Source organism: Saccopteryx bilineata, chromosome 5 (assembly GCF_036850765.1).
Source record: "Saccopteryx bilineata isolate mSacBil1 chromosome 5, mSacBil1_pri_phased_curated, whole genome shotgun sequence".
Classification (NCBI taxonomy): Eukaryota; Metazoa; Chordata; class Mammalia; order Chiroptera; family Emballonuridae; genus Saccopteryx; species Saccopteryx bilineata.
In genome coordinates, this window is record NC_089494.1 from 137,757,588 (window position 1) to 137,771,888 (window position 14,301).

Below are 14,301 nucleotides of genomic sequence, written 5' to 3' on the forward strand. Positions count from 1 at the left end.
CTGATATTTTGAGACGAGTAAGATGAGGTTCATTTTTAGACTCCCAAAGTATCTATATTCATCACACACTGAACAAATATGAACTTCAAGAAAAGTTTCAAGTATATTAGAGACTTAAAAGTGTTATTTTGACTACTGTTTCACATAAATTTCACTCAAAATTTTATATAATAATTTATAAATAGTGCTTTAAAAACTAATGTTAACTAAAACAGAAAACTGTAGGGTTAGTATAATATTATGCTTGTTCTTTACCACTATGGTATTGCTGCTAAAAGGGCACAAAAGTAAAGGAGGAAACAATAACCCCTTTCAGACAGCTTTATAACTATGGGCCAATATAGAATCTTCAAATTTAAAGAACAAGGTATATTGGCCCTGGCCGGTTGGCTCAGCGGTAGAGCGTCGGCCTGGCGTGCGGGGGACCCGGGTTCGATTCCTGGCCAGGGCACATAGAAGAAGCGCCCATTTGCTTCTCCACCCCCTCCCTCCTTCCTCTCTGTCTCTCTCTTCCCCTCCCGCAGCCAAGGCTCCATTGGAGCAAAGATGGCCCGGGCGCTGGGGATGGCTCCTTGGCCTCTGCCCCAGGCGCTAGAGTGGCTCTGGTCGCGGCAGAGCGACGCCCCAGAGGGGCAGAGCATCGCCCCCTGGTGGGCAGAGTGTCGCCCCCTGGTGGGCGTGCCGAGTGGATCCCGGTCGGGCGCATGCGGGAGTCTGTCTGACTGTCTCTCCCTGTTTCCAACTTCAGAAAAAATACAAAAAAAAAAAAAAAAAAAAAAAGAACAAGGTATATTAACTGTAAAGGCATTCAAATAAGTACCCATCAATTGGTGATGGATGGCAATGAAACATACCAGTAAGAAGCAAGCCGTAAAGTTCTTCCTTTAAGTGAAAAAATACATATATGTATAGGGGGAAAAAACACAGTATATATAGATTTAGTACTATCTGTGGTTTCAGGCATCGACTGGGGTCTTGGAATATATACCATGCGGTTAATGGGGGGTTATTGTACACTGATCTCCCTTTAAACTCAACAGATAATGCACATTATTCAAATACTGGATAATTTTTTGGAAATACCCGTAAGATAGTGCGTAAAACTATACAGAAAACAGAATCTTATATTTCTTTCTGATTAATAATCAAAATAAACTATGTATAGAAACATGGATAATTTCCCCCAAACCAAATGAGTTGCTCTATTCCCTCAAAGCTAAAATACTATTAAATTATATTAACTTTTTTTTTTTTTTTTTTTTTTTTATAGGGACAGAGAGAGAGTAAGAGAGAGGGACAGACAGGGACAGACAGACAGGAACAGAGAGAGATGAGAAGCATCAATCATCAGTTTTTCGCTGCGACACCTTAGTTGTTCATTGATTGCTTTCTCATATGTGCCTTGACCGCGGGCCTTCAGCAGACTAAATAACTCCTTGCTCGAGCCAGCAACCTTGGGTCCAAGTTGGTGAGCCTTGCTCAAACCAGATGAGCGCACGCTCAAGCTGGCGACCTCGGGGTCTCAAACCTGGGTCCTCCGCATCCCAATTTGATGCTCTATCCACTGCACCACCACCTGGTCAGGCCTATTAAATTATTTTTTTTTAATTTTTATTTTATTTATTCATTTTAGAGAGGAGAGAGAGAGGGAGAGAAAGAGAAACAAAGAGACAGGGGGGAGGAACAGGAAGCATCAACTCCCATATGTGCCTTGACCAGGCAAGCCCAGGGTTTCGAACCGGCGACCTCAGCATTTCCAGGTCGACGCTTTATCCACTGTGCCACCACAGGTCAGGCCTATTAATTTATTTTAAAAGAATTTTTTATCCTAGCAACTTTTTCAGTAATATTTCACTAAATAGTTTATAAATTTTATTTTATTATTTTATTTTTTTTGCGCCCCCACCCCCTAGGTGCGCCGCCATCTCGCGCACCCTCCCCCCACACCCCCCTCTATAAATTTTAAAAAGCAACTCATTATAGCCCTGGCTGGTTGGCTCAGCGGTAGAGCGTCGGCCTAGCGTGCGGAGGACCCAGGTTTGATTCCCGGCCAGGGCACACAGGAGAAGCGCCCATTTGCTTCTCCACCCCTCCGCCACGCTTTCCTCTCTGTCTCTCTCTTCCCCTCCCGCAGCCAAGGCTCCATTGGAGCAAAGATGGCCCGGGCGCTGGGGATGGCTCTGTGGCCTCTGCCTCAGGCGCTAGAGTCGCTCTGGTTGCAACATGGTGACGCCCAGGATGGGCAGAGCATCGCCCCCTAGTGGGCAGAGCGTCGCCCCATGGTGGGCGTGCCGGGTGGATCCCGGTCGGGCGCATGCGGAAGTCTGTCTGACTGTCTCTCCCTGTTCCTAGCTTCAGAAAAATGAAAAAAAAAAAAAAAAAAGCAACTCATTATAAAACATTATCTATTATAATATATAATTAAAATATTAAGATTTCTTTTTTTTTTTTATTATTAATTTTTAGAGAGAGAGGAGAGAGAGAGAGAGAAGGGGAGGGAGGAGCAGGAAGCATCAACTCCCATATGTGCCTTGACCGGGCAAGCCCAAGGTTTCGAACCGGCAACCTCAGTGTTCCAGGTCGACGCTTTATCCCACTGCGCCACCACAGGTCAGGCCCAAGATTTCTTAGAACCTTGAATGCAAAGGCATAGAATGAGATTTATATTATAATAAAAGAGTAATTCTAAAGAGCAATATAGTACAGTGATTTGTGAACTACATTTAAGAACATAATTCAATGATTACTTCAGATAGAAAATTATTGACATTAGAAAAGACCCTAATTCAGTTATGATATCTTTGGAATAATGCATCCCACATAATAATTTGGAAGCATGTGATTTTATCTACTGATGTCCAAAAAGCTAAACTCTGAATACTAAGATATTAATCAAATTTTCAATCTATGCATATCTTAATATTTTTAGATTTACCTCTAAAAGTTTCTTATAAACGTTATTGTATTCATAGTACAAAATGAAAATGTTAAAGTCTCAGTAAAAATAGTATATTCTTTTAATGAGAGAAGTAGTTACAGAAACCTACAGGCATGGTGGAAGCTTTTTAAGACAGCGAAAAGGCAGCAGTATAGTTTTAATCTTTTTCGCAGAAAAAAGGAAGAGTACACAATGTTTCCCATCCCTCCTACTTTAAACTGTGGCTACAACATGTATTAATATAATTCAACAGGAAAAATTAGTATATTTTATTTCATGGGTCAATTCAGCTTTACATTAGTGAGGTGTGTCCTAAAAACAATATGTAATATAAAGTAAAGAAAAAGCAAAACGCTTTCGATTCTCTTTCTCTCTGCTTTTGAAAGGCTCCTTTGTTGTTGTGTTACTGACATAGTTAACAGCCAAAAGAACTCAACTCTGCCCTCTGTTATAAACAAAGTCCACTAAAACAAATTGCGAAAATGTAACAAAGGGCACAGTATCGAATATTGTAGATGTGATTAAAACAAAACAAAAAAACTAGTCTGAATCTACCAACTAGAAATTATTACACAGATTAATACTGTAAAACCATCTGGCAAAAAAACTATTCTCTTTTACAGATTTTATGTTCAAAGTTAATACTTAAGGTTATAAACAGACCTAGATTTCACACCTCCTAATCCATCTCTAAGATAAAAATGGTCCTTTATAAAAAATTACTAAATTCGGCTTTAAAATCCATGATTTCTTTATACATTTGCTCTTCTAAAAATGCTTTGAACAGACTTAAAAGAGCTAGTTAACCAGAAATGCACTTTTAAGTGGTTTCCAAAAGTAGATTAAAGAAACTGAAAGCATCCTTATTCTGCTTCTAAAGGATCTCTGTATTGACAAAAAATGCTTGTGAGAAATAGTGATGATAATATCTCAATTTATGAGTCAAAAGGTGTATAAGAATACTGTTGCACAGTTCTGTTAACTCTTTCTCCTACATAAAAAATCCCATAGCAGAAATTTTTTCAAGACAATCCAGGTACTTCTCAGACTTTTAAGTAAGGGCATCAATATTTTGAAATATTCATATTTACATACTTTCTGAAAAAGTAAACTATACAGAAATATAGGAAAGAGAAAAAATAAAACAAAATACCAAAATATGTCATCTCAATGTAATATAGCATTAAGAAAAACACTCACCTTAAGATGAACTTTGATGAGACAGATAAAGCCCTAATAATTTTAATCTAGAGTCTTCTAACAAATTATAATCTCCTTCTTCATTAAAACAAAGAAGCTAATTAGCCTAATAACAAAATTAAATTAGAATGGCTCTGAATATCTTTATTTTCTTCTGTGAATTCTTTTCCCTACCTTTTTCATTTCTTCTACATATGCAATCATGGCTTCCTCTTTGGTCATATCACCCAATGAACTCCAAGCATCCCTAAAAATGAAAATATCCATATAACAACAAAAAGACACCTCATTTTCTTTTTTAAATAATTTTTTAATTTTTCAATTACATTGATGTACATTATATTAGTTTTATGTGTACAACTCAATGATTAAACATTTATATAACTTACAAAGTGATCACCCCTGTAAATCTAGTACCCATCTGGCACTATACATAATTATTACAGTATTACTGACTATATTCCTTTTCTTTTTTTTTAATTTTTTTTTTTTAACAAAGTCAGAGAGAGGGATAGACAGACAGGAACGAAAAGATGAGAAGCATCAATCATTAGTTTTTCATTGCGCGTTGCAACACCTTAATTGTTCATTGATTGCTTTCTCATATGTGCCTTGACCGTGGGCCTTCAGCAGACCAAGTAACCCCTTGCTCGAGCCAGCGACCTTGGGTCCAAGCTGGTGAGCCTTGCTCAACGCAGATGAGCCCGCGCTCAAGCTGGTGACCTTGGGGTCTCGAACCTGGGTCTTCCGCATCCCAGTCCGACGCTCTATCCACTGTGCCACCACCCAGTCAGGCCTGACTATATTCCTTATGCTGTACTCCACATTCCCATGACTGTTTTGTAACTACCAGTTTAAAACACCTGACCCTGACCGGTTGGCTCAGTGATAGAGCATCGGCCTGGCGTGCAGGAGTCCCGGGTTCGATTCTTGGCCAGGGCACACAGGAGAAGCAACCATCTGCTTCTCCACCCCTCCCCCTCTCCTTCCTCTGTCTCTCTCTTCCCTTCCCGCAGCCAAGGCTCCATTGGAGCAAAAGATGGCCCAGGCGCTGAGGATGGCTCTGTGGCCTCTGCCTCAGGCACTAGAATGGCTCTGGTTGCAACAGAGCCACGCCCCAGATGGGCAGAGCATCGCCCCCTGGTGGGCGTGCCGGGTGGATCCCAGTTGGGTGCATAAGGGAGTCTGACTGCCTCTCGTTTCCAACTTCAGAAAAATACAAAAAAAAAAAAAAAAAAAAAGGAGAGAGAAAAAATAGAAAAAAAAATGTGTGGGTGTGGCTCTTAAGACAGGCTTCAGTAATTAGCATACTCTATTCATAACGAACAGTCTAGTTAAATTATTTGTTAGACATTTGTAAAGTCCTCAAGAGTGTTTAAAACATCAAAGGTTAGTCAACTGAAAAAAATGTCAGAGACATCTCTGGATATTTTATGATATTTTTAAGCATATTAAAAATCAAACTTTTATTCAAGTATAGTGGGACAGGGGTGGTGGTTTAGATAAAATGTTAGTATTACAGTACCTGAGTCCTGTTCCTAGTTACTATTTATCTGAAAGCCTCAAAGCAAACAATGTCACTTGACAAACAAAAGAAATTTTCATGTCAGGTCAAAGAGGCAAGAGAGTTTGTTTCTATAACCTTGTTTGGGAGTGGCTCTTAGCATAATAAAAAGATAAAACTCCATAAAAGGAAAGACTAACTGAAAATGCTTTATTATCTCTGATGAACCTACCCTTTTTGGTTTTATTGTTTTCTTCTCTTCCCCAGGAGTTTCCTACTTGTGTGAAATTGTGTTAAGAACACATGGAGGATGAAATTGTATCCTGTACCTGGAATACTTTATGCACAGGATAACATATAACCACATAAATAACCAAATTACAGTAAAACTTCCTTTATAGCTCTTTATATAAAATTACCATTTATATCTTCCAATAGGATCCCAGAATCCAGGTCTAGATAGTTTACAGGGTCCTTCAGTTGCCTGCTTATAAAAGCTATAGAACTTGAGCATCATTTCATTCGTTGGCTGAAATGAACCTATTGGGAACACACATTAAATAAAGATTACTTGGGAGAATACAAATGATAATCTAAGGCTTCCAATATTGCTTATTTATACAAATTGTGATTTTTTGTTTGTTTGTTTTTTGTATTTTTCCGAAGCTGGAAACGGGGAGGCAGTCAGACAGACTCCCGCATGCGCCCGACCGGGATCCACCCGGCATGCCCACCAGGGGGGCGATGCTCTGCCCATCTTGGGGCGTCGCTCTGCCACAATCAGAGCCATTCTAGCGCCTGAAGCAGAGGCCACAGAGCCATCCTCAGTGCCCGGACCAACTTTGCTCCAGTGGAGCCTTGGCTGCGGGAGGGGAAGAGAGAGACAGAGAGGAAGGAGAGGGGGAGGGGTGGAGAAGCAGATGGGCGCTTCTCCTGTGTGCCCTGGCCGGGAATTGAACCCGGGACTCCTGCACACCAGGTCGACGCTCTACCATTGAGCCAACCGGCCAGGGCCTACAAATTGTGATTTTTAAATATTTCATTAATAGGTCAGATAAATGATTATTTCTATCCCACAGAAACAAAAGTTATGACCCTATTATTTGCTTAACTCTTTGAATTTAAAAATACTCTGAGATTTTCCACTTTAATAACAATGCCTAACACAGTTCAATAAATAAAAGAATAAATGAACATGCCAAAATAACTAGCAAGTGTCATTTAAAAACACAAATATATTAAAATATATACTGTATTATTCAACTGTAATAAGGTATTTTCATTCAAAGATTCTAACAAACTAAAAATGACTAGCATAAATGAAACGGTTAAATGTACACTCTGCTTAATAACATTGCAACAGTAAGAAATACAATTCCTCTTAGCCAAATATCAATTTCTCAATGGCTAAGGAACTTTGGCTAAAGCCAGCCAGCGTGTACTATTCTTGGACAGAGACAGGGAGAGGAACAGATAGGGACAGACAGGAAGGGAGAGAGATGAGAAGCATCAGTTCTTCACTGCGGCACCTTAGTTGGTCGATTGCTTTCTCATATGTGCCTTGACCAGGGGGATAAAGCAGAGCGAGTGACCCCTTGCTCAAGCCTGCGACCTTGGACTTCAAGCCAGCGACCTTTGGGCTCAAGTCAGCGACCATGGGGTCATGTCTAGGATCCCATGCTCAAGCCAGGTGACCCCACACTCAAGCTGGTGAGGCTGTGCTCAAGCCGGATGAGCCCACACTCAAGCAGGCGACCTAAGGGCTTCGAATCTGGGTCCTCCACATCCCAGTCGGATACTCTACCCACTGTGCCACCATCTGGTCAGGCTTGAAAATAATCCAGTAATTCCTACCTCTGTTTAAAGATCAGTCTTCATATATGTTTCTGCATATCTATAACCTTTTATGTTTAAAACTTCTAATTGTATAAATAAGCATAATACTCAACAACAGGGAAAATTGGAATGTAAATGTTTTATAATAAGTATTTGGCTCAATAAATATAATCATGAGAAGTTCATGATCTACTATAAAATAAGAAAAAAGAGTAGTTTAAAAACAGCGCATCAAGTACAGTCCATTTTTGTAAAACAAGTTTATTTTTCAAGAGCAGGATCTTAGCCTGACCTGTGGTGGCGCAGTGGATAAAGCGTCGACCTGGAAATGCTGAGGTCGCCGGTTTGAAACCCTGGGCTTGCCTGGTCAAGGCACATATGGGAGTTGATGCTTCCAGCTCCTCTCTCTGTCTCTCTCTCTCCCTCTCTCTCTCTTCTCTAAAAAAAAAAAAAAAAAAAAAAAAAAAGAGCAGGATCTTGGCCCTGGCCGGTCGGCCTGGCGTGCAGGGGACTCGGGTTCGATTCCCGGCCAGGGCACATAGGAGAAGCGCCCATTTGCTTCTCCACCCCCACCCCCTCCTTACTCTCTGTCTCTCTCTTCCCCTCCCGCAGCCAAGGCTCCATTGGAGTAAAGATGGCCCGGGTGCTGGGGATGGCTCCTTGGCCTCTGCCCCAGGCTCTAGAGTGTCTCTGGTCACGGCAGAGCGACGCCCCGGAGGGGCAGAGCATCGCCCCCTGGTGGGCGTGCCGGGTAGATCCCGGTCGGGCGCATGCGGGAGTCTGTCTGACTGTCTCTCCCCGTTTCCAGCTTCAGAAAAATTTAAAAAAAAGAAAAAAAAAAAAAGAGCAGGATCTTGAGACACATGAAGATGGTAATTAGAGGGTGGTGTCATTTTTTACATGTTTATTTTATTTTATTGATTTTAGAAAGAGAGGAAGGGAGAGAAGGAAAGAGTGACAGGAACATCAACCTGTTTCTGTATGTGCCCTGACCAGGGATGGAACCGACAACTTTTGTGTTTCCAGACAATGCTCTAACCAATCGAGGTATCTGGCCAGGACAAAACAAGTATTCATATACATAAAAAAGTATAGTAGAAGAAAACACATCAAATAGTTAAAAGAGGATTTCTCTGGATAATAGGGATACAGATTATTTTTATTTTCTTTTTCACCAGTTTATGGTTTTAAAATATTTACTTCCAGTGTGTATTATTTTTATACTAAAACTTATAAAAATAAAAAATCTGTAACTGTATAGATTTTTTAACTGTATAGATTACATAATAAACAGATAACATGTAGTAATCAAAAGCTACTAGTATATAAACATAAAAATTACAACACAGACAAGATGAGAGCTGGTGTTTCAGGTTTGGCCAAAAGTGAATAATTAATTCCAAAGTCACAATAATAATTATGTACATAACATATGCTTATTTTAGGAGTATCTATTAGATATACTATTTCAATGATATAGTTCTTCTTTATATAACAGAGTGAAAAAATGAAAAAACTACAGTTAAAATAAGTAACACAAACCTAAATTTAAAACATCAATAGCCCCATCTTACAATATCATAAAGATATTAATCAAATAAGATTCAAAAGTTTATTGGTTAAATTAAGGTGGATGATGTGGCATAAATTACAGCAAAAACTGATAACATATTGACTGTATTCTATAAAACACTGGATTAAAGGATAATCTCTGTCTTCAAGGTGTAATACATGATAAATTTGATATATGTGTTTAAAATATTATTCAAGAATTTAGCCTGACCAGGTGGTGGCGCAGTGGATAGAGCATCGGACTGGGATGCGGAAGGACCCAGGTTCGAGACCCCGAGGTCGCCAGCTTGAGTGCGGGCTCATCTGGCATGAGCAAAGAGCTCACCAGCTTGGACCCAAGGTCGCTGGCTCCAGCAGGGGGTTACTTGGTCTGCTGAAGGCCCACGGTCAAGGCACATGTGAGAAAGCAATCAATGAACAACTAAGAAGTCGCAACGCGCAAAGAGAAACTGATGATTGATGCTTCTCATCTCTCTCCATTCCTGTCTGTCTGTCCCTGTCTATCTCTGCCTCTGTAAAAAAAAAAAAAAAAAAAAAAAAAAAAAAAAAAATTTAAATTTCTAGAGGCCAAGGGAATACTAAACATAGATTCTACAGGACTCATTATAACCTTAGGCCTTAAATACAGAGTGAGCAAAAAGGAACAAAAAACTATAAGTTTGCACTGGCCAGATCGCACGGTTGGTTAGAGCTTTCTCCCAAAGCACAGAGGTTGCCAGATCGATTCCTGGTCAGGGCCATGTTTCTGTCTTACTTTCTCTCCCCCTTTCTCCCTCTCTAAAATCAATTTTAAAAAAACAACTATAAGATCTTACTCTTTTCAAAACAATCCAGGGCCCTGGCCGGTTGGCTCAATGGTAGAGCATCGGCCTGGCGTGCAGGAGTCCCGGGTTCGATTCCCAGCCAGGGCACACAGGAGAAGCGCCCATCTGCCTCTCCACCCCTCCCCCTTTCCTTCCTCCCTGTCTCTCTCTTCCCCTCCCGCAGCCAAGGCTCCACTGGAGCAAAGTTGGCCCGGGCGCTGAGAATGGCTCTGTGGCCTCTGCTTCAGGCGCTAGAATGGCTCTGATAGCCGCAGAGCAACGCCCCAGATGGGCAGAGCATCACCCCCTGGTGGGCGTGCCGGGTGGATCCCGGTCAGGCGCATGCGGGAGTCTGTCTGACTGCCTCCCCGTTTCCAGCTTCAGAAAAGTACAAAAACAATCCAGGGCAGACCAAACAACTTAAAAGTAATATAAAAACATTTAATAATGCATTATTCATTATAACAATACTTCTGCCGCAATTAATATAAATTACTTTCAGGGGATAACAGTATTCTGAATATTGTCCAACACAGGTGCCATCTGGCAGGGTATCTTAATTTTGCAATACTTTCCAAATAGTATATAATATTATGATAGAAACTTTATTTCTAGGCCCTGGCCGGTTGGCTCAGCAGTAGAGCGTCGGCCTAGCGTGCGGAGGACCCGGGTTCGATTCCCGGCCAGGGCACACAGGAGAAGCGCCCATTTGCTTCTCCACCCCTCCGCCGCGCTTTCCTCTCTGTCTCTCTCTTCCCCTCCCGCAGCCAAGGCTCCATTGGAGCAAAGATGGCCCGGGCGCTGGGGATGGCTCTGTGGCCTCTGCCTCAGGCGCTTTCCTCTCTGTCTCTCTCTTCCCCTCCCGCAGCCGAGGCTCCATTGGAGCAAAGATGGCCCGGGCGCTGGGGATGGCTCTGTGGCCTCTGCCTCAGGCGCTAGAGTGGCTCTGGTCGCAACATGGCGATGCCCAGGATGGGCAGAGCATCGTGCCCTGGTGGGCAGAGCATCGCCCCATGGTGGGCGTGCCGGGTGGATCCCGGTCGGGCACATGCGGGAGTCTGTCTGACTGTCTCTCCCTGTTTCCAGCTTCAGAAAAATGCAAAAAAAAAAAAAAAAAAAAAAAAGCAAAAAAAAAAAAAAAAAAGAAACTTTATTTCTATTTACATGGGTTTCTTAATAATTACTATGCAAATAAAAAATAAAACAGAAAAAACAAAAATAATAAGTGATATGTAATATCAACAAAGGTAGTACATTAAAGATATCAATTCTAGCTTTATCAATTTTCAAAAGTATATAAAAAACATGTAGCTTAGCCCTGGTGGGGTAGCTTCGTTGTTTAGAGCATTGACCCCATATGCCAAGGTTGCAGGTTCCATTCTGGGTTAGGGCACATGCAAGAATCAACTAAGGAATGCATAAATAAGTGGAACAACAAACTGATGTTTCTTTCTCTCTTTCCCTTCCTCTTTAAAAAAAAAGTAGTTTAGGAGAAAGAATAAAGGTACAATTTACTCAAAACTCTGTTAATCATGGCTTCTGTAAATCCTCTCAATTGGGCATTTTAAAAAATCAATACCTAAATAAACTCCTATATTTCTTTACATATTATTCGCTCACTCTAATCTTCCAATCCCCCATTTGATGTTTGAGATTATAAAAAGAATACTATTTTTTGTATATTTGTTTTCAAACTTTTTAAATCTGCACTTGATTTTTACTGAATGGTGTTGAATATTCAGTATGCAGACAAATTATGATTAATAAAAATAGAGAACATGATATTAAATACTGTAGTTATACATTAACATTATATTCAGTAAATATTACACTCTGGCACAGTAATAGTACTTAAAAGTATCATTTAAAATACAGGTTTATTTTTTCATATATTGCAGGAGAATGTGAAGTGAAAAATATGTCTCCCTTTCCAAACTCTCCACAGAAAAAAATATTCAAATGGACTTAAACTTCCTAACAGCAGTCAAAGGCATAATACTATAAATTCATGCAATATTGCAAACCCCAAAGAGGATATATATGAAGAAAATCACACCTAGACACATCCTAGTAAAATTGCAGAAAATCAAGGGTAAAGAGAGAAATCTTCAAAGTAGCCAGAAAAATGACACATTAAATACAAAAAAAACAACTCGAATGACTTTTCTCTCAGGTCCAATATCAGTGTAAAAAAGAAACTAGTACAATCGAAAAAAAAAAGTAGTAAATACATATACTTATTAAAATAAGCCATTTTACAAATGAATGTAGTTATTTCTTAACTTCTCTCCCTTCACATCAAGTTTTCAAAAGGCTTAAATAGCGGATTTTGTGAGTATACGGCACCAGGCATTCCCACGCCAGTTGTTTCTTCACATACCCAAATCTGCAGTCATAAGTAATAAGACTTTTGTTTTCAGCAACAATATAAAAAAGTACTTAAAATCTAAATAAAATATATATATTTGTCTCAGGCGTGAAAGAGCGGCAGAGAATTCACATTTGACACCCCCCCCCCTTTATTTACAGTCCTTTTAAACGCAGAAAAGAAGCAGGTTAAATAAGTAAGACTAGAAGCAGAACGATTAAAGGAAGCGGGGTTCATAACCCGGGGCCTCAGGCCTCTGCCTGAGGTTTCTTCAGCGGGCGCCCCAGTGCACGTACCATTTTTCGGCAAACTCTGGATCACCTTCACTGCTGCCTCAAACCTGGTCTCATGCACCGATCTCGTGTCTGCCATCTCCAGTCGCCTGCGCCAGCCCGGATCCCACGGTCTGTCGGCTGGAATCAGGCAGCAGCAGCACCAGCTTTCCCAGGAGCCTGCATGAAACTAGAACACGGGGCGCAGCCGCGGATCAACATGCCCAAAGGGAGGAGGAGGCCCAGGAGCGCAGCGGGTCAGCTCTCCTGCCCTATCCAGGCCACACTGACCGCGGGGGCCCGGCTCCTTCCTCCTCCCGGGGGCGTGACCAAGCCGAGAGGCTGGTCCGCGAAGGCAGAACTCACCGAGAGGAAGAGCATCTCTAGCACAGGGCGGAGGGGCTCCGGCCGCCGGTGGTCGCGGAGCCGTCGTCCCACCCACAGGACCCTGGCGGAGCAGCCACACCCCCCATCCTGACGGGGTCTCTGTCCCTCGGCGTCCTCCCCACAGCCCCGCCCCAGAGCTCCCCGAGGACCCACTCGCTGTCGCCGGCGCCGCGGCTTCGCGGCAAACTCCACCCACCCGCCAGGCGGCCGCAATGACGACACACGCTGTCGGTTGGTCTCCGGGGAGGGGCCCGAGAAGGTGAAAAAGAAGAGAAGATGGGTCGCCGGAGGGGCCGATGCTCATTTTTGGAACAGACCGGACCTGTGTGTCCAAACCAGAGCAGAGCACATGGGCCGCGGGTTGCCGGGCACTTTAAAGCCGCGCGAGTCGACACCCCTGCCCCCCTCGAAAGACTGGTCGTCAGCGGCGGCCCTGTGATGGGGGCACAGGGCGTTAGATCGGGAGCGGCTGGTTGCGAACCTTAAACGCTGCCATTTAAGCTCTGCGACCTCAGTCAACAGCCTTCCCAATCTTTACAACACCGCAAAGGGTAGATGAAAGGGTTAAGCCTTAATGCTTAAGCTGGAGGGAGATGTGTCGTAGCAAATCTTCGACACTTGACCCACCCGAGACAAGAACGTCCACGCAACAACCGAAGGAAGGAGCGGGGAGAAGGGAAGCTTCCCTTCTGCCCGCTCCCAGCGCCACCTCTAACATCGAGCCGCGCGGGAGCCGAGCACTGCCGGGACGACAGGACGTGGGGGAAGGCAGGCGAGGAGCCTGTACGAATCGCCAACCCTGGAAAGGGGTACCCTGGGCTTCACCTTTCCAGCACGACGCCCAGCGCCCTAAGGCCTGTAGGAAGACCCATCTCAGTCCCCCCAAGTTGGGGGGGGGGGGGGGACAGAGGCCCAGAAGTCCTCAAGTCGCTTGTCGGTTTTGTCAGTTCGGCACGGGTTGGGAGGATTCCTAGTACAAATCTAGGCACAGACGATAAGTTCCTCTTCCCTCGAAGCCGCAGTGCCGGGATTTACCTCGGTATTACCCGGCAAGGCCTGTCCGGTAATGTCCCTGACGCCCGCCCCTCGGCCCGCCCCCGAGGACTTGTGGGAAATGTAGTCTGTCGGACTTGGCGCTTCCGGACACCTCCTCCAGGCCGCGGCCGGTGTTCCTGTCACCTCCTCCGTTTGAGCTTCTCGGTCCCCCAGGCGCTGGAGCTGTGGCGGCCGATATCCCTCCTTGCTACCGCGCGGCACTTAATGCAAATCCAGAATACCTCATTCCCTTCAACCAAACAGACACGCAGTGGTGTCATCGGAGGTGTCCCGGTGTGATTGGATGGACTTGATGAAGAAAGTTGGGACCTAATTTCTTGCTCCTAACTTTGAGTTTATGTGCAAGAAAGCAGAGTGCCGTCAGG

General features: G+C 43.1%; 1 protein-coding gene across 9 annotated transcripts in view; it reads right to left on the reverse strand.

Annotated features, from left to right (window-relative positions):
• ACBD5 (acyl-CoA binding domain containing 5) overlaps positions 1-14,087 on the reverse strand; it is a 52,235-nt gene extending 38,148 nt beyond the window's left edge. For 2 of the 9 annotated variants that reach the window (XM_066280616.1, XM_066280617.1), the window contains exons 1-4: positions 12,860-13,474; positions 12,518-12,683; positions 6,062-6,182; positions 4,313-4,385 (exon numbers count right to left, since the gene is read on the reverse strand). In XM_066280616.1, the coding sequence (XP_066136713.1) occupies positions 4,313-4,385; positions 6,062-6,182; positions 12,518-12,683; positions 12,860-12,874 (375 nt within the window). In that variant the 5' untranslated portion in view covers positions 12,875-13,474. The other 7 variants (XM_066280613.1, XM_066280614.1, XM_066280612.1 and 4 more) reach the window with 6 other exon arrangements.
• Positions 14,088-14,301: the final 214 nt, after the last annotated feature.